This window comes from Loxodonta africana, chromosome 4, assembly GCF_030014295.1.
Source record: "Loxodonta africana isolate mLoxAfr1 chromosome 4, mLoxAfr1.hap2, whole genome shotgun sequence".
Taxonomy (NCBI): Eukaryota; Metazoa; Chordata; class Mammalia; order Proboscidea; family Elephantidae; genus Loxodonta; species Loxodonta africana.
Window position 1 is genome coordinate 100,396,798 of NC_087345.1, and position 19,295 is coordinate 100,416,092.

At 38.1% G+C, this 19,295-nt stretch overlaps 1 protein-coding gene across 13 annotated transcripts in view; it reads right to left on the minus strand.

Moving 5' to 3' along the window:
- PPHLN1 (periphilin 1) overlaps nucleotides 1-19,295 on the minus strand; it is a 163,134-nt gene that overhangs the window by 66,266 nt on the left and 77,573 nt on the right. For 9 of the 13 annotated variants that reach the window (XM_010595903.3, XM_010595921.3, XM_010595890.3 and 6 more), the window contains 3 exons: nucleotides 12,614-12,670; nucleotides 9,821-9,900; nucleotides 7,866-7,985 (listed from right to left, as the gene is read on the minus strand). In XM_010595903.3, coding sequence (XP_010594205.2) covers nucleotides 7,866-7,985; nucleotides 9,821-9,900; nucleotides 12,614-12,670 — 257 coding nt within the window. The remainder of the gene's footprint in view (nucleotides 1-7,865; nucleotides 7,986-9,820; nucleotides 9,901-12,613; nucleotides 12,671-19,295) is intronic. The other 4 variants (XM_010595916.3, XM_003405723.4, XM_023555389.2 and 1 more) reach the window with 3 other exon arrangements.

Consider the following 19,295-nt stretch of genomic DNA (forward strand, 5'->3'; position numbering starts at 1 on the left):
GGGGGCGGAGCCAAGATGGCGGACTAGGCAGACACTACCTCGGATCCCTCTTACAACAAAGACACGGAAAAACAAGTGAATTGATCACATACATAACAATCTACGAACCCTGAACAACAAACACAGATTTAGAGACGGAGAACGAACTAATACGGGGAAGCAGCGATTGTTTCCAGAGCCTGGAGCCAGCGTACCAGTCAAGTACGGCACAAGCACAGAGAGCTGCCCCACCCCCCTGAACTAACCCCAGGAGGGGGACCAGCCGGTTCCACGGGCGGCGTGGGACGCAGCTGGTAGGAGAAGTCCCCGGGAGGCAGTGACTGGTCTTGGAGCAGAAAGAGCAGCGTCCGAGCCGGGGAACCGTCCCGCAGGGATTTGGACTGGACGCAGGTACGGCATAAACACGGACAGTTGCTCCACTCCCCTGAACTAACCCCGGGAAGGGGACCAGCCGGGTCGCGCGGGCGGCGTGGGACTCAGCCGGTAGGAGAAGTCCCTGGGAGGCAGCAACTGGTATTGGAGCGGGGAGAACAGCGTCCCAGCCGGGACACTCGGTCACGGCACAAGCACGGGGAGCTGCTCCACCCATCTGAACTAACCCCGGGAGGAGGCCCAACTGGTTCTCGGGAGCGGCACGGCCACGCGGCTGGAGGGACGAGAAGTCCCCGGGAGGCAGCGACTGATTTTGGAGTCAAGAGTGCACCGTCCCAGTAGGGGAGCCTTGACCCTGGGCGTGGGGCTGGAAGCGGAGGATCTGACCGTGACTCCAGCGGGCCAGACCCCCCGGGGGCAATCTCCACACAGCCAGCACACATAGGCGACGCGCCCCGCGGGAATCTCAGATATAATAGTCATTCCAAGCAAGACAAGCAACTCTGGCTATATTCTGAGGTGCTACTCCCCTATCTCTCTGTTCCCTTCCCCACCCTCCCCAGGCGGCTTCATTAACATCTGAATAGCCTGAGCCAGAGGGAGAACTCTGATAGGGATCTGACTGCATTTTTTTTTTAGTGGATTTTCTGGAAAAACTAGTTTTCCAGTGATGGCTCGGAGACAACAATCCATATCAAACCACTTAAAGAAGCAGACCATGACAGCTTCTACAACCCCCCAAACAAAAGAATCAAAATCTTTCCCAAATGAAGATACAATCTTGGAATTATCAGATACAGAATATAAAAAACTAACTTACAGAATGCTTAATGATATCACAAATGAAATTAGGATAACTGCAGAAAAAGCCAAGGAACACACTGATAAAACTGTTGAAGAACTCAAAAAGATTATTCAAGAACATAGTGGAAAAATTAATAAGTTGCAAGAATCCATAGAGAGACAACATGTAGAAATCCAAAAGATTAACAATAAAATTACAGAATTAGACAACGCAATAGGAAGGCAGAGGAGCAGACTCGAACAATTAGAATGCAGACTGGGACATCTGGAGGACCAGGGAATCAACACCAACATAGCTGAAAAAAAATCAGATAAAAGAATTAAAAAAAATGAAGAAACCCTAAGAAGTATGTGGGACTCTATCAAGAAGGATAACCTGCGGGTGATTGGAGTCCCAGAACAGGGAGGGGGAACAGAAAACACAGAGAAAATAGTTGAAGAACTCCTGACACAAAACTTCCCTGACATCATGAAAGACGAAAGGATATCTATCCAAGATGCTCATCGAACCCCATTTAAGATTGATCCAAAAAGAAAAACACCAAGACATATTATCATCAAACTTGCCAAAACCAAAGATAAACAGAAAATTTTAAAAGCAGCCAGGGAGAAAAGAAAGGTCACCTTCAAGGGAGAATCAAAAAGAATAAGTTCAGACTACTCAGCAGAAACCATGCAGGCAAGAAGGGAATGGGACGACATATACAGAACACTGAAGGAGAAAAACTGCCAGCCAAGGATCATATATCCAGCAAAACTCTCTCTGAAATATGAAGGCGAAATTAAGATATTTACAGACAAACACAAGTTTAGAGAATTTGCAAAAACCAAACCAAAGCTACAAGAAAAACTAAAGGATATTGTTTGGTCACAGAACCAATAATATCAGATATCAGCACAACATAAGGTCACAAAACAGAACGTCCTGATATCAACTCAAATAGGGAAATCACAAAAACAAACAAATTAAGATTAATTAAAAAAAAAAAATACACATAACAGGGAATCATGGAAGTCAATAGGTAAAAGATCACAATAATCAAAAAGAGGGACTAAATACAGGAGGCATTGAACTGCCAGATGGAGAGTGATACAAGGTGATATAGAACAATACAAGTTAGGTTTTTACTTAGAAAAATAGGGGTAAATAATAAGGTAACCACAAAAAGGTATAACAACTCTATAACTCAAGATAAAAACCAAGAAAAACGTAACGACTCAACTAACATAAAGTCAAGCACTATGAAAATGAGGATCTCACAATTTACTAAGAAAAACGCCTCAGCACAAAAAAGTATGTGGAAAAATGAAATTGTCAACAACACACATAAAAAGGCATCAAAATGACAGCACTAAAAACTTATTTATCTATAATTACCCTGAATGTAAATGGACTAAATGCACCAATAAAGAGACAGAGAGTCACAGACTGGATAAAGAAACACGATCCATCTATATGCTGCCTACAAGAGACACACCTTAGACTTAGAGACACAAACAAACTAAAACTCAAAGGATGGAAAAAAGTATATCAAGCAAACAATAAGCAAAAAAGGAGTAGCAATATTAATTTCTGACAAAACAGACTTTAGACTTAAATCCACCACAAAGGATAAAGAAGGACACTATATAATGATAAAAGGGACAATTGATCAGGAAGACATAACCATATAAGCCTGTGTTACAGATTTAAAAGGGTTTAAATTGAAAGCATAAGAATCATTTAAGAAATAAATTTCAGTAACAGGTTTTTAACACCAGGTCATTACATTCATATGATTATTTTGTAACCCTCACTTAGTAAGCTCCCAAATCACTTCTTTTTGCCCCGATACCAGGGAAGAAAATTCACGGTTGAAATTCACGGATGAAAAGAAAAAGTAATGATACAAGGAATATAGGTGAAGCATGACTGTAGGACATGGGTACACAGTAATAAGGGCATAACTTTTCCTGGCAGTAGACAGGAATTATTTTTGGATGGGTGCCAACAAAGTTAGACTATTTACACTAGGTATAATTACACTAAAACCAAAAAACCAAACCCTCTGCCGTCGAGTCAATTCCGACTCACAGCAACCCCAAAGAGCAGAGTAGAACTGCCCCATAAGGTTTCCAAGGAGTGCCTGGGGGATTTGAACTGACGATCTTTTAGTTAGCATCCATAGTTCTTAACCACTACGCCACCAGGGTTTCCATATTTATACTACCCGAGACCATCAACTACTAGACGTCATTTTAGTTAAGTCAGTGTAAAAAACTGAACTGTTGAAGTTTAAGATATACTCAAAATAGGAATTTCAGGCTTCATCATAATTCTAGGTCTATGCACAAAATGTAAATTGATGAGTATAGGAAACACATCAGAACAAATCTGAGTTTCTGGAAAATGACAAGGAAAAAAAAAAACTTAAACCAACAACATGTAAAGGCAATGAAAGAATTCATTAGTAATTAAATTCAGCTCAATTAATTGAATATTATCTAAGGTACTGGAGAGAAAACAAGGCAAGTTCTTGTCTACGTATATATATATCACACACACACAAGTAAAAAGTTAAAGACATTATATAAGATCATCAGTGAAATACAAAGTGGCATAAATTTTTACAATAGGGAGGGGGGTAAAGTGAAACCAAGAAAGATTTTTAGTTTTATTATCTCAAACACTATTGATTCCACTGAATGAATATGCATTTGAAAGCAAGTCAGGGAAAATGGGCATTTTAGACTGTGGGAACAGAGTGATTTGAGGCACTGAAGCAAAAAAAGAAAGCTTATACATAGAAACAACATAATTTGCATTTCCCCATTCAAATGTAAGAAATTTTCTTCTATAGCAGGAAGTGACCTGTTCTACTGGGGCAATCTAATAGCCTTCAAATAATTTACTTTTCATTCTGATAACCAAAAGCAAAACTCTCATGGCCATTTGCTTAAAGACAGTAAATTACATCTATACAAAATCTGACTGCAAGCTCCTTGACTGCTAGGATAGTGCTTCTAGTGTGGTGTTTGACTATGTAGACGTTGAGCTAATATATAGTGAATTTAAATGAATTATGAGAAGCCAGTAGTGTTTTTTGCTGAAAATATGTCCCCTGGAACACTAATCCTAAAACATATACTGTAAAAAAAATTTCATAGTCAAAAGTTTCGTAAATCATGCAAACTCTATTATTCATCTTCCTTTCACAGACTACTAACGAACATATTAAAATCTCTGGAAAGTGGTGAAATAGCAAAAGCTAACAGAATCTTTTTCTTTTTGTATACCATTAAGAAAAAACCCTGGTGACGCAGCTGTTACAGTCTGAACCCACCAGCCACTTCGTAGGAGAAAGATGTGGCAGTCTGCTTTCGTAAAGATTATAGCTTTGGAAACTCTAGCGGGCAATTCTAATTCTCATAGGGTCGCTATGAGTCAGAATGGACTAGACAGCAACAGCGGTTTACAATGGGTATACCATTGAGACCTTTCAGAATTACTATTCCATCAAATACTGTGGGAAATGCTCCACTAGAACCCAAAATATAAAAGTACAAACTGAAAAGAGCAATAAACCATGTGGTCTCTCAACCAAATCGTTTACAATTATACTGATGGTAGCAAGAGAAGATAAACTGGAAGCCCAAGTGTTCAAACTCTCTCTATTCATAAAATTAATCTACACAGTATTCCTGAAGTAAATGGACTAATACTTATATGACTAATATGAAATAAAATACTGCCACACGAGATTTAAGCACACACACAGGGATGAAGTGTACTAAACCAAACTCTTTTCTACCATCAAAGCCCTTTTTCCTTCCAACTTATTCTGTCAAAACTGATATAAATTTACATGAGCAAGGCCAAAATTCTATTTCCCAAAAAGCACAGAACACTGAAATGAGTTAAGTGTTTAACAACTGCCTGAGAACAAATGGTACCATCTGAGCAAAATGTTTTAAGGTATGATGAGACTTAAAAAAAAAAAAAAAGAGTATCATAAAAATTTCCAAACTCCATTATTTCTTGAATGAAAAAGTATCACGAATTTGAAAAACATTTTAAACAATGCTATGAAATTGATGCTGCTACTCAACATTAATGATGCATATCAAGTACCAAATATACTAAGGTAATCTCTCTTCTACTCTCACCACCTTTACTTTGGTCCAACAAAAGACTGTGTTTGACCTATGCCCCTACTTTTAAATTTTAGGATTATTTACCTTGCATTAATTCAAAATCTAGCAAATTCCAGGCAAATATTAGAGAAAAAACAAGGAGGTTAAAAAAGTCCTTTTAGACTCAATGTCACTGACTATTCAGAGTCAAGCCCCATTCAAGCAATGGAAGAATATGGAATATTTAAAATCTGAGAAAGGTCGATAGCAAGATGTTATAAAAAATTAAAAGCTATCAACAAAATGACAGGTGTGGGGGGGAAATTTATATACCTTAATAAAGCCTTGCTAATTAAAGATGAAATATTAAAGATAAAATTAAAATCAGTGTTTCGGAGATTTTTAGGTGCTTCAAGAAAAAGTGTCAGTTTTCCAAAATAACAACTTTGAAGCACAAATGTCTATTATTAATATAAAAGCCATTATTCTAAATTATTAATAACCAAAATGACCCTATTAAATACATCACTGTATTGGTCATGCTTTTAAATAGTGCTGGAAAAGTGCCAAAGAGGGACAGCTTGATTTTTTTGATGCATCTACTCAATAATATGCATAAATATCTATTACAATGGCTACAATAACAAGGAAACCTTGACCTATTCAAGAACAACTGATATCTAAATGACAGATCAGCATTTTGAAAAAGTAAGGCTGTATTTGCGTAAGCACTGAAAGGGTCTGTACTTTCTTTGAGCAGTCTTCATTATTATTTTGGAAAAAATCTTTTCATTATGTATAAAGTTGTAGGCAAGTACATAATTTTTACATAAAATCCATTTTTATATAGAATTTTTATATGGATCCCTTTCATCAAAGGACCTTCCATAAAAGTCATTTAAAAAAATACCGAAAAGCCAGTAATTCTTCTTCAAATATAAATAATTTGTCATGGTGCACAGACTTTTACATTCTCTGCCTATGCAGCCAAAATAATTCATCTAGTATCAAACATGGCTTTGATTAAAAGCTCAATTTTCCCCATGAAACATCTGTCTTTCCCTATTAGAGATGTTATACGTTGTAGAGAATTTTTCAATTTATTTTCAAATATTTTATAAACAGTTCTCTATGAATTAGAAAATGCTTTTTTTTTTTGGTACTCAAGAGTCATCAAAGATCAAAGGTAGTCCAAACTATGCATTATTTCATTTCTTAGGAAATTTATGACATAAATTGTATGGAGTGTAACGTGCAATGTAAATATATACAGTCCAAGGTCCTATGTCTAATTAGATTTTTGTTCTTCATTCACTGGTTTATGACTAGTGGCTTAGCATGATTTCCTAAGACATTTTAAATAACAGCAAAACTCATTACAAAACATAAATAACGAATTTTCCTTACACTACGTATTTATATTATCCTTACATTCCTAAACTACTGGAGACATTCAGACAGAATAAACCAAAACCCATTGTCCTCGAGTCGATTCCAACTCATAGCAATCTATAGGACAGAGAATTGCCCCATAGGTTTTCCAAGGAATGGCTGGTGAATTCAAACTGCTGACCTTTTGGTTAGCAGTCAAGTTCTCAACCACTGCGCCACTAGGGCTCCCCCTCAGACACAATACAACTACTCAATTCAGAATCTTTCATATTTAGACTATTACTCTGTGTGGTAAATTTTAAAAATCCACGAGGATGGTCTCGGAGAACATCTAGCTCAATTGTCATCACATCGTTTATAAAGAAAACGTTCTACATCCTACTTTGGTGAGTAGTATCTGGGGTCTTAAAAGGTTCAGAACAGCCATCTAAAATACTCTACTGGTCTCACCTCGTCTGGAACAAGGGAGAGTGAAGAAAACCAAAGACACACAGGAAAGATTAGTTCAAAGGACTAAGGGACCACAAGTACCACAGCCTTCACCAGACTGAGTCCAACACAACTAGATGGTGCCCAGTTACCATCACTGACTGCTCTGACACAGATCACAACAGAGGGTCCCAGTCAGAGCTAGAGAAAAATGTAGAACAAAATTCTAACTCACACACACAAAAAAACTTATTGATCTGACAGAGACTGGACAAACCCCAAGTGTAAGGCCGCCAGACACCCTTTTAAATGAGTACTGAAGTCACTCTTGAGGCTCTTCCTTCAGCCAAAGATTAGACAGGCCCATAAATCAAACAATAATACACATAGCTTAACCATGCATACAAGACGAAATGGATACACCAGCCCAGGGGCAAGGACGAGAAGGTAGGAGGGGACAGGAAAGCTGGATGAATGGAAATGGGGAAACCAAGGGCAAGAAAGGAGAGTGTTGACATGTCACAGGGTTGGCAACCAATGTCACAAAACAATATGTGTATTAACTGCTTAGTGAGAAATTAGTTTGCTCCGTAAACCTTCATGTGAAGTACAATAAAAATAAAAATAAAAAAATCCACGAGGATATTTCCCACAAATATTTTAAAGTACTAAAAGTACAAATATTGTCCCCTGAATAATTTAAAATCCAGACAAAACTTCCAGATATGAAACATAAAGGAGAAATTATACCTTACCTCATACTCAGAAATTTCAGGTAAGTTACCCTCATCTGCTTTCTCTAGTTTTTCAGCAGCCCACTTGTTTGCAGCCTCAGCAAGTTCTTTTTCAGTTAGTCTAGTGGGCTTGTCTAACACCTAATAAAATCAAAAGAACAGTTCTGTGACCATTCTCAAGGGCAATTAAACTTCAAATGCATCAAGAAGTATATATATATCCCACTAACATTTAAGATCACACAAGCCTTCAAATTTACAGGGAGAACAGATATATTCTTTATTTGCTTTCAAAAATATTCAACACAGAATTCCTTTAAGCAGCAATTCCTTTGGATCATTTAGACTAGATGAGGTTAAAAAGGAAAAAAAAAAAAAAAGAAGAAACTGAGAATGCACACAAACACACAAATATATTCAAGAAAAGAATTTATATTCCACTTTCTGGGTATGTTTTGAAGAGAAAGTTATAGAACAAAAACAAAAGTTATTTCTAGCCAAGAAGGAAGCAAAAAACTTTCATGATTAAATCTATTTATCTGCCATTAAATCCTGGACACTTGAAAAACTACCATTTGAAACTAACTTCTAGCAGAAGGAAATAAACTCTGAAAAAGTACTCCGACATAAGGGCTACAATAATGTTTAGCAGAAAAACTTCACCAAATCAGGAAATCTAGATTAATAAAGCCCCCCATGGCTACAGTGTAACCCAGGAAAAAGACACAGGGACCCTACTTTCCCAAAATGTAAAATGAGTATAGATCTAATATTCTGATTCCATATTAAGACAATGATCTAAGCAAAAAAATGAAAACTTTTACGTGAAACTGCCAGACAAAAATATATGAAATCCATTATGGTTTTTTCACACTCAATATATTTTCATGTGTAGCACAAAGTTCTATGTTGTAACTTACATTTAGATTACATCATATTTCAGGGGAAATGACTATTTTATATATGCAAATTAAAATTTTCCTAGTGATCTGAATGGGCAGTTATTATTTATCACCTGACAAGAAAAACATGCCAGTACTTCAGGTAGGAAAAGTACCCTTTTTATGGTAAGACAGAGTCAAAAGATCCAATAAATCTTTGCTATTAAAAACCAGCATTCTAGAACCCTCAGACTTCTGGGAAAGCTCCAAAAATATACACTGTCACTAAGAAACCTTTCTCCTTTTCAGTCAAAGAAGCAACTTCCCCTTTAACATCCAGCAAAGACAGCCAAGTGATGTCTACTCTTGCAGAAAAGCCAGAAACAAACCAACAAACAAAAAAACCAGAAGAACAAAAAGAAGTGAGGAAAAAAATGTTTAACAGTAATGGCAAAGAGAAAAAGTGTGAGATCAATGAAGAGAACATTTAACTGCAAAAACCAATGGAAACAGCACACCTCAAATTTTTAATTTTTGAGGACTAGAGCATGGGTCATCTTTCAGTGTGTTTTGGGATGCTGGAAAGGTAAGAATGAGAATGATATGGTAGAAAAGTATCTATGTCCTTGAGAAAACTATTTAACTTCTTAGTCTTTATTTACTCTTCTGTGTAATGGAGATATGTATCTACTTATACCATCAGATTTCTGTATGACTTAGTAAGAGAAGAACATATCTAGAGCTTAGTAGTCATACAAGAAATGTTAGGTCTCTGCCCATACCCACTTTCCAAAATAAAAACACAGTCCCATCAAATATGCTCCATCTGAATATTCATTCCCACCTGATTACATTAAAGATGAACAAAAGCAGCAGTAGGCACTAATTTTAGCATAGCCTATGTAAAAAATTCTGTAAGAAAACTGCTCACTTTGGTAGCTACTTTTAAGTTGTGGTTACTTCAAATTCGACTTTCTAAATGAGGCGAATTATCCCCATTAGGTGTGACAATAAAGAATATAAGCATCTGTTCTAGACTGACCATCTCATTTACTTTCTAATTCCTCTTATAGTGATTTTAGAAGTACCACAAACCTTTGATGAGGCAACTGCTGAAGAACTTGAGGGGGACGTATCTCTTGAAGTTTTCAAAGGCTGGACAGGTCTCTCTTTACCTATATAAGAAAATATAAAGTGCAATTTTCTAGCTCATTTGTTTTCAAGTAGAGTGATTCTGTAACTGAGTTAATGAGGAGCTTATACACTTACTTTAGAACTGAGATATTCATTACATTATTAAATTATATCTGTTATTATCTAAAACTACTTCTTTCTCTCAAGTACTGGCACCATCCAAAACTGAAAATAACCCAGACCAAAAGGTATTATATGTGGCAGGCTATGCTATATCAATGCCAGTTAGCAAACATGAAGCCACTGAGAAGATCCCAGGAAAGACAAAACACGCATTTTTTAAATTACGAATGCCTCCTCTTTCAAGCTCCTAAAAGCCGAATTTTAATAAGTACAATAAAAATTCAAGGGTAGTTATTATATAGATACCTCACCGAAGAGAACTAGCTAATAAGAAGTCGCTCCTTAAAAAAAAAAAAAAAAAAATTTTTATTTCATTTTAAGGAGAGAGGCATGTAGTAAATTTAGCAGGTACTCCTGAAATGTCTGGGCAGTTTAAAAAATAAGAACCAGAAAGTTATAATTCAAAGCACTAATCCAGTGCCTGGTACTAAATAAATAAATATTGGTTAAATGAATAAAAATAAATTTGTATAAGACAAAGTCACAGACCTTTATCTTTAGTCATTTCAGACACCTACACAGTTGTTATTATATGTACACCATGACTTACAAAAATATACTTAAACTAAAAAATACATTTAAACAATATTACTTAAGCTGGTTCAACAACCAAAAATGAGTTCAGTTAAAAACAATTAAAAAAATTAATAATAGTGAGCTGTTACTGATAGAAAAACATTTCATTAAATTGTCAATATGTGTCAAAGTACGGCTTAAATCCTCTATTCTCAATTGCTAAAGGAACTAAAAATTAACAATGGAGAAGAGGAGAAAGTGGCACCAAGAGTCACACAGAAGCCAGTCAAGACTGTACAGTGGGTTAAGGCCAGGAAAGCAGTCAAGAGCAAAAGCTGAGACAAAACGACCTTGAAACTTACACAAAGCCTTAGTGAGTCAAAAACTACCTTTAAGTGCTTCCTGCTACAGCCAAGATACTTGCAACTTAAGGGCTGGAGGCTCAAAGGGAACCGCCTAGGGCAGTGGTGAATAACATCTTTTTCTAATCTCCTGAAAATCCTGAAAGGCTTTCTATAGACCAATAGTTCTCATTTGGGGTCAATTTTGCAGCTTCTTCTCCTTTACCCACATCCCCCAGGACAACTGGGAATGTGTGAAAACATTTTTGATGGGCCACTGGCATATAATAAACAGAGGCCAATGCTAATAAACATCCTTTAATGCACAGGACAGCCCCTACAACAGAGAACTATCTAGCCTCAAATGTCAATAATGCTAAGGTTGAGTATCCCTGCTCTAGGCTAAGTATTCCAACTCTGAAGTTCCAACAGTATTAAAAAGACATAACTTTAGGATGTTTTAATTGCGGTCCATCAGAGACTTTTTTTTACACTAAGCAAGTTTGAAAGTTCTTGAAGACCTTAAAAATCAAAAGAAAAATTACAAGCCATAACTACATCCTCAAACAACTAAGAATGCGGTTTATTTCACTATTCCCTACTGTATTAACAATGCACTTGGCAAATTCTACATCATATTATAACAATGTTATTCTATTCCACTAAACCAAAAGGCCTCAGAGAAACACGTATCATAGTTTACTCATTTCTAAACACTCAGGACCTACCTAACTCAAATCCTTGAAGACACAGCTCAAAAATTACATGAATAAATGAAAGTTATTTTTCCACCTTTAGGATGCAATGACCTCCCCATCCTATTCAGATAAGCAATCCCTTGAAGGAAGATGAGCACAGTATGCTATGCTAATTTAAGCATAAATGCTGGCTCAATTCTGCACATATCAGCTAGACACGTTAAAAAAAACTCACAAGCTGCTATTTATCTTTTACTTAGTGTTTCCTTTACAAATAAGACATCAGCACTGCAGATATGCCAAGTATGGTCCCCGAGTGTAGTCTTAGGACATTCTCTGATTTTAGCTGCTTAAGGGCTAATTTAAGGAGCCCCGGTGGCACAATGGTTAAAGCAATCAACTGCTTACCAAAAGGTCAGCAGTTCGAAACCATTAATGGCTTCATGGGAGCAAGATGTGGCAGTCTGCTTCCACAAAGACTGATAGCCTTGGAAATCCTACGGGGTTGCTATGAGTCAGAATCAACTCAACGGCAGTAGGTAAGGGCTACTTTAGGCAGATTCCAACCATTCTCAGTGTGCAGAAGCAAAGGAGCATTGAAGGGTGGGGCAGGAGATTTATCATATATCCATATATATCCTTCACACGTTTGTTGCATGGGGGGCGGATAGGCAAGAAGCAAACGACAAAGAAAAAGGATGACACAGCAGAAAGAACACAAAAAAGGATAAATAGAAATCCCGATTCTACTGCTGTCAGGACCTATCTGCCTGGGGTCTGTCTACAGATCTCAACCTCTTGTGAGGTAGCTATTAATGACCTCAAATGATTAGCTCAATCAATAAGCCCAAACCTTCCCTCAAATACTACTACCTGGGTGAACTGCTGTTCAACTCTGGTTCCGACAGCCAACTGATGGAGCAGTTATATACTTTTCCCATTCCCATAATCTCTATTATCAGTCCAAGCCCCCCACGCTTTCACAATCCCAAATCAGAATCTAGCTCAAAACTCACCTCGTTCTGGTTTTCCTTCATTCTGCCGTTTGTAGGAGGCACCAGCATGCACGAACTCTAGGGAAAGGTGGGCAGGGAGGAGTTAAAACCAGCACCTCTGTGCCCAGGAGTAGGAGCGATGACAATAACAGGGACTTCTGAGCATTTGCTGGTGACCCTAAACTCTTTCCTACCCTGCCTTCAAGTCAGGCTGCCTGAGCAACCACCACTGAAGAGGAATAAATAACAGGAGAAAATCCCTGTTTAAGACCAGAAGCTAATTGGGTCCAACAGCAATGGAAGTATTAAGATGAGGCTAGCCAAGGACAGCATGGGCAGAAAGGAATGAGGAAAATAGGGTGGTAAAATAAGACACCAAAAGTTGAAGACAGGGATCATATCATGTCTTAGTCATCTCTGTAAGCATCTAACCTAATCTCCATAAAGTCGACATTCAAAGAACTGGTAAAGGAGGACACAAAAACTCAGTAAGTGGAAGATGGATCACCATGAGAAATCAGAAAGAACACTGGGAAGGTTTTTCATGGTCTACCAGTTCCCTGGGCTTAAAATGGCTATCTGCAGGTAGTCTTCTTACTTGTTCTTAACAAGTAGCCTATTATTAAATCTTATATGTGGATTTTCTTTATCAACAAATCCATAGCTACTATCTTGGTTGAATCCCTAGTTATCCCATATTTAGAATCTTGCAAACATTTTGCTAGCTTCCTTACCTGCAAACTCTTAATGATGCAGATGGAATCAGCTTTCTAAACAGCCTAAATACACTAGTAGGGGCTCCCAGATATCTTTCCAGTAAGATGCAAACTCCTTAACCCTTATTTCAAGTCTTTCTATTACAGATCCAAAATTGCCAATTTAACTTTTTTTCCTCCCAGAACATAACGCTTTTTCTAAATTGTCATAGCATTACCAGTACCTTACACAGAAAGATGTTTCAGGAAAGAACATGCAAATACTGCCATTCTACTTTTACAAGAATGCTCTTCAGGATGCAGTATTCTCTCATCGCTCACTGTTCTCTCTGGTCTCAAGAAAGTTTACATTACCCCTGGGCTGCTAATTTGCTTTCCTCCAAGGTACACTGTGAACACTATTATTGCTTCTTTCCTCTTTGGTGTGGCCAAATCCTTAGTTCACCAACAGCACCTGTTCAGAGCCTTATGACGGCATTTATTTCATGCACCACTAACTTTAGTCTTAGCTTTATTTTCCTAGTACATAAAAATTCATCAGCCATTTAGTTAATCCTGTTTCATTATTTTTCTAAGCTGCATCAAATCCTTTGTGTATGAGATCAAGAGATAATAATAGTGATACTCACAGGGGTGAACTAGTGCCTGAGCCCAACTTGTATCAGGTAGTGAGAGCAAACTGAGTGCATTTCTCCCACTGTGACTCCCAAAGTGGAGTCACTGTTGGTAGCCTGAAACTGGCCATGGTGGGGGTATTTACTCCAGAAGTCATCAGCAGGAATTCATGATTGATAGAACAAACAAAAAAAGCAGCCAGGAAAAAATTATTGAAGTCATCATTAGAGATGATAAAGCTAGGGGCCATGTCTTGCAAACTAATGAATTCTCAATACAGTATCTGACATGATAGGAATAAAACAGATTGTTTGAATCAAAGTCCCAACAATAAATAAACAAACAAGCTTCACAGCACAGGTAGGACATTAATCTCTACCTTGACAGTTGAGGTTTTGAAAGAGAAATTAAGATATGAGCAAATGAAGAGCTGGCTACACAAATACTGAGAAAATGATGTGGTTTTCTGGATCATGAAATTTAGGGTTCTTGGTTAGAAAGAACATGATTTTCCAGAAAGCTACTATCTATTCAAGAAGGTATGAAACAGAAAATGGGGGGGGGGGGGGACATAATAAAAACGCTCCTGTGTTAAAGACACCAAAAAAAAAAAAAAAAAAAAGACAGGAAACAAAACAGGTAGGGGGTAGAGAAACCTGTGCACCACCACAGCTCCCCCAAGATAATCATCTCTAGGGGGTCAGAGATACAGCAAGCTGAATTAAAGAACTACTGACTGAATCTCTGCAAGAGCAGTTCTGAACAGAACTCTCTCTTAAAACATCAGCTAAAACCACATGGGCTCTTTTTAAAATATAAATACAACGTTATGTCATCTGCACACATTATGAATGTGTGCTACTGACCAGACCATACTAGGTCCTAGAATAAGGATACGAATGGTATCACTCCATCTCCTATACATATGGTGGTTGTTGTTGGTTGCCGTCGAATCAATTCCAACTCACAGCAACACCATATGTGCAGAGTAGAACTGCTCCATAGGATTTTCAAGGCTGTAATCTTTCGGAAGCAGAAAGCCAGGTATGTCTTCTGAGGTGCCTCTGGGCAGGTTCGAACTGCCAACTTTTCAGCTAGTAGTTAAGCGTCTAACTGTTTGTACCACACAAGGACTCCTTACACATATGGAAACGTCCTTAATTGGTTAACATTTTAGAACCTCCACCATTCAGATACCAGAAAAGTTATAGCTGTACTCACGGGGTTCACTCAAGGAATAGCCAAAGCTCTCTTCTGAGTAAACAACGGCTCCTCAAACAAAAATGGATTATAGAATCTAATGCAACAGCACATTAATAGCCTGGATCAGTTAACTACCCTTCCATGAAAATACTGCATTACACTTCAGAAACTTCACATGATACACCTCATCCCGATAATCCTTCTCCACTGGCCTCCTTCCACAAATTTCTACTCATCCTTCAGATATCACCTTAAATGTTTACTCTTCTGTAATTACTTGTTTGCCTCTCTCACTAGACCATAAACTCAGACGACAGGCTAGATTTGCCTTGCTTGACAAACCATTTATGTTCAATACATTTTTGTTGAAAAAAAGCTTGTATGAGTACTGAACACAATTACGGTGATTTTCAAATCAAGAAATTCTACGATATTCAGCTGCTAAGAGAATGGTTTTATCTTCCATTCCCACTGCCTAATATATACGATTTGATGATAAAGCTTTATTATTCACATTCCAATTACCACTTTAAACATGCACCAGGAAGCCTTTTCTCTAAAGGCATAATTAAACCTCAAAACTTCTTTGGAACTTCAGCTATATTCCAAAAATCTATACAGACGTCTAAATTAATTCAGAGCTAACTGGTCTTAAGATATGTCTTTTCCTATGTTGGTGTTCTTCTCAGGTTCTGTCAAGTTGCTTCCAACTCATAGCGACCCTATGCACAAGAGAACGAAACACTACCCAGTCCTGTGCCATCCTTACAATCATTGTCAAGCTTGAGCTTATTGTTGCAGCCACTGTGTCAATCCACCCCATTGAGGGTCTTCCTCTTTTCCGCTGACCCTGTACTTTGCCAAGCATGATGTCCTTCTCCAGGGACTGATCCCTCCTGACAACATGTCTGAAGTATGTAAGACGCAGTCTCGTCATCCTTGCTTCTAAAGAGCATTTTGGTTGCACTTCTTCCAAGACAGATTTGTTCATTCTTTTGGCAGTCCATGGTATATTTAATATTCTTTGCCAACACCATAATTCAAAGGCATCAATTCTTCTTTGGTCTTCCTGTCCAGCTCTCACATGCATATGATGCGACTGAAAATACCACGGCTTGGGTCAGGCGCACCTTAGTTTTCAAGGGGACATCTTTGCTTTTCAACACTTTTAAGAGGTCTTTTGCAGCAGATTTACCCAATGTAATGCGTCTTTTGATTTCTTGACTGCTGCTTCCATGGCTGTTGATTGTGGATCCAAGTAAAATGAAATCCTTAACAACTTCAATCTTTTCTCTATCACGATGCTTCTTACTGGTCCAGCTATGAGGATTTTTGTTTTCTTTATGTTGAGATGCAATTCATACTGAAGGCTGTGGTCTATTGATCTTCATTAGTAAGTGCTTCAAGTCCTCTTCACTTTCAGCAAGCAAGGTTGTGTCCTCTGCATAACACAGGTTGTTCATGAGTCTTCCTCCAATCCTGATGCCCCGTTCTTCTTCATATAGTCCAGCTTCTCGGATTATTTGCTCAGCATGCGGATGGAACAGGTATGGTGAAAGGATGCAACCCTGAGGCATACCTTTCCTGACTTGAAACCACTCAGCATCCCCTTGTTCTGTCCAAACAATTGCCTCTTCATCTATGTAAAGGTTTCGCATGAGCACAATTAAGTGTTCTGGAATTCCCATTCTTCATAATGTTATACATAATTTGTTATGATCCACACAGCTGAACGCCTTTGCATAGTCAATAAAACACAGGTAAACATCCTTCTGGTATTCTCTGCTTTCAGCCAGGATCCATCTGACATCAGCAATGATATCCCTGGTTCCACGTCCTCTTCTGAAACCAGCCTGAATTTCGGGCAGTTCCTTGTCAATATACTGCTGCAGCCGTTTTTTAATAACCTTCAGCAAAATTTTGCTTGCGTGTGATATTAATGATACTGTTCTATAAAATTTCCGCATTCAGTTGGATCACCTTTCTTGGGAATAGGCATAAATATGGATCTCTTCTCGTCAGTTGGCCAGGAAGCTGTCTTCCATATTTCTTGGCATACACAAGTGAGCACCTCCAGCACTGCATCTGTTTGTTGAAACATCTCAATTGATATTCTGTCCATTTCTGGAGCCTTGTTTTTTGCCAATACGTTCAGAGCAGCTTGGACTTCTTCCTTCAGTACCATCAGTTCCTGATCATACACTATCTCCTGAAATGGTTGAACATCGACTAATTCTTTTTGGTATAATGACTTTGTGTATTCCTTCCATCTTCTTTTGATGCTTCCTGCGTCATTTAATATTTTCCCCATAGAATCCTTCACTATCGCAACGCAACACTTGAATTTTTTCCTCAGTTCTTTCAGCTTGAGAAACACTGAGCATGTTCTTCCCTTTTGGTTTTCCATCTCCAGCTCTTTGCACATGTCATCATAATATTTTGTCTTCTTTAGCCACCCTTTGACATATTCTGTTCAGTTCTTTTACTTCATCATTTCTTCCTTTTGCTTTAGCTGCTCGAAGTTCAAGAGCAAGCTTCAGAGTCTCCTCTGACATCCATCTTGGTCTTTTCTTTCTTTCCTGTCTTTTCAACGACCTCTTGCTTTCTTCATGGATGATGTCTTTGATGTCATTCCACAACTCGTCTAGTCTTTGGTCACTAATGTTCAATGTGTCAAATCTATTCTTCAGACAGTCTCGAAATTCAGATGGGATATACTCAAGGTCATATTTTGGCTCTTGTGGACTTGCTCTGACTTTTCTTCAGTTTCAGCTTGAACTTGCATATGAGCAATTGATGGCCTGTTCCACAGTAGGCCCCTGGCCTTGTTCTGACTGATGATACTGAGTTTTTCCATTGTCTCTTGCCATAGATGTAGTCAATTTGATTTCTGTGTGTTCCATCTGGCGAGGTCCACGTGTATAGTCGCCGTTTATGTTGGTGAAAGAAGGTATTTGCAATGAAGAAGTCGTTGGTCTTGCAAAATTCTATCATTCGATCTCCGGCATTGTTTCTATTACTAAGGCCATGTTCTCCAACTACCGATTCTTCTTCGTTTCCAATTTCACATTCCATTCACCAGTAATTATCAATGCATCCTGACTGCACGTTCAATCAACTTCAGACTGCAGCAGCTGATAAAAATCTTCTATTTCTTCATCTTTGTCCTCAGTGGTTGGTGCATAAATTTGAATAACAGTCATATTAACTGGTCTTCCTTGTAGCCATATGGATATTATCCTGTCACTGACAGCGTTGTACCTCCAGATAGATCTTTAAATGTTCGTTTTGACGGTGAATGCAATACCATTCCTCTTCAAGTTGTCATTCCCAGCATAGTAGACTACATGATTGTCCGATTCAAACTGGCCAATACCAGTCCATTTCAGCTCACTAATGCCTAGGATATCGATCGTTATGCGTTCCATTTCATTTTTTACGATTTCCAATTTTTCTAGGTTCATACTTTCTACATTCCAGTTTCCGGTTATTAATGGATGTTTGCAGCTGTTTCTTCTCATTTTGAGTCGTGCCACATCAGCAAATGAAGGTCCTGAAAACTTTACTCCATCCACATCGTTAAGGCTGACTCTACTTTGAGGAGAGGCAGCTCTTCCCTAGTCGTCTTTTGAGTGCCTTTCAACCTGGGGGCTCATCTTCCGGCACTATATCAATGTTCCATTGCTATTCATAAGGTTTTCACTGGCTAATGCTTTTCAAGAGTAGACTGCTGGGTCCTTCTTTCTAGTCTGTCTTACTCTGGAAGCTCAGCTGAAACCTGTCCCCCGAGGTGACCCTACTGGTATCTGAATACCAGTGGCATAGCTTCCAGCAACACGAAAGCCCCCACAGTACGACAAACCAACAGACACTTGGGGGCTTACTATACTGAAGTTCAATACTCAACTCTATCTTTTAAATACATTCTTCTCAAAATAGTATTTTTAATTCTTAAATTTTTCATTATCTTAAAAGATGTGCTTTTGAAAATAATTAAGTGCTGATGAATAGTAGTCTTCCCTTAAAATCATTTCTATTCTTAACAGCTGCTGATATCAAAAAAATAAGGGGAGGCTGAGCCCAAAGTCAGAGCTGTAGAAAAGCAGAGACAGACCAGCAAAAAACCAATAAACTTGCAAATCTTCCATAGTACCAATATTTTAAAAATT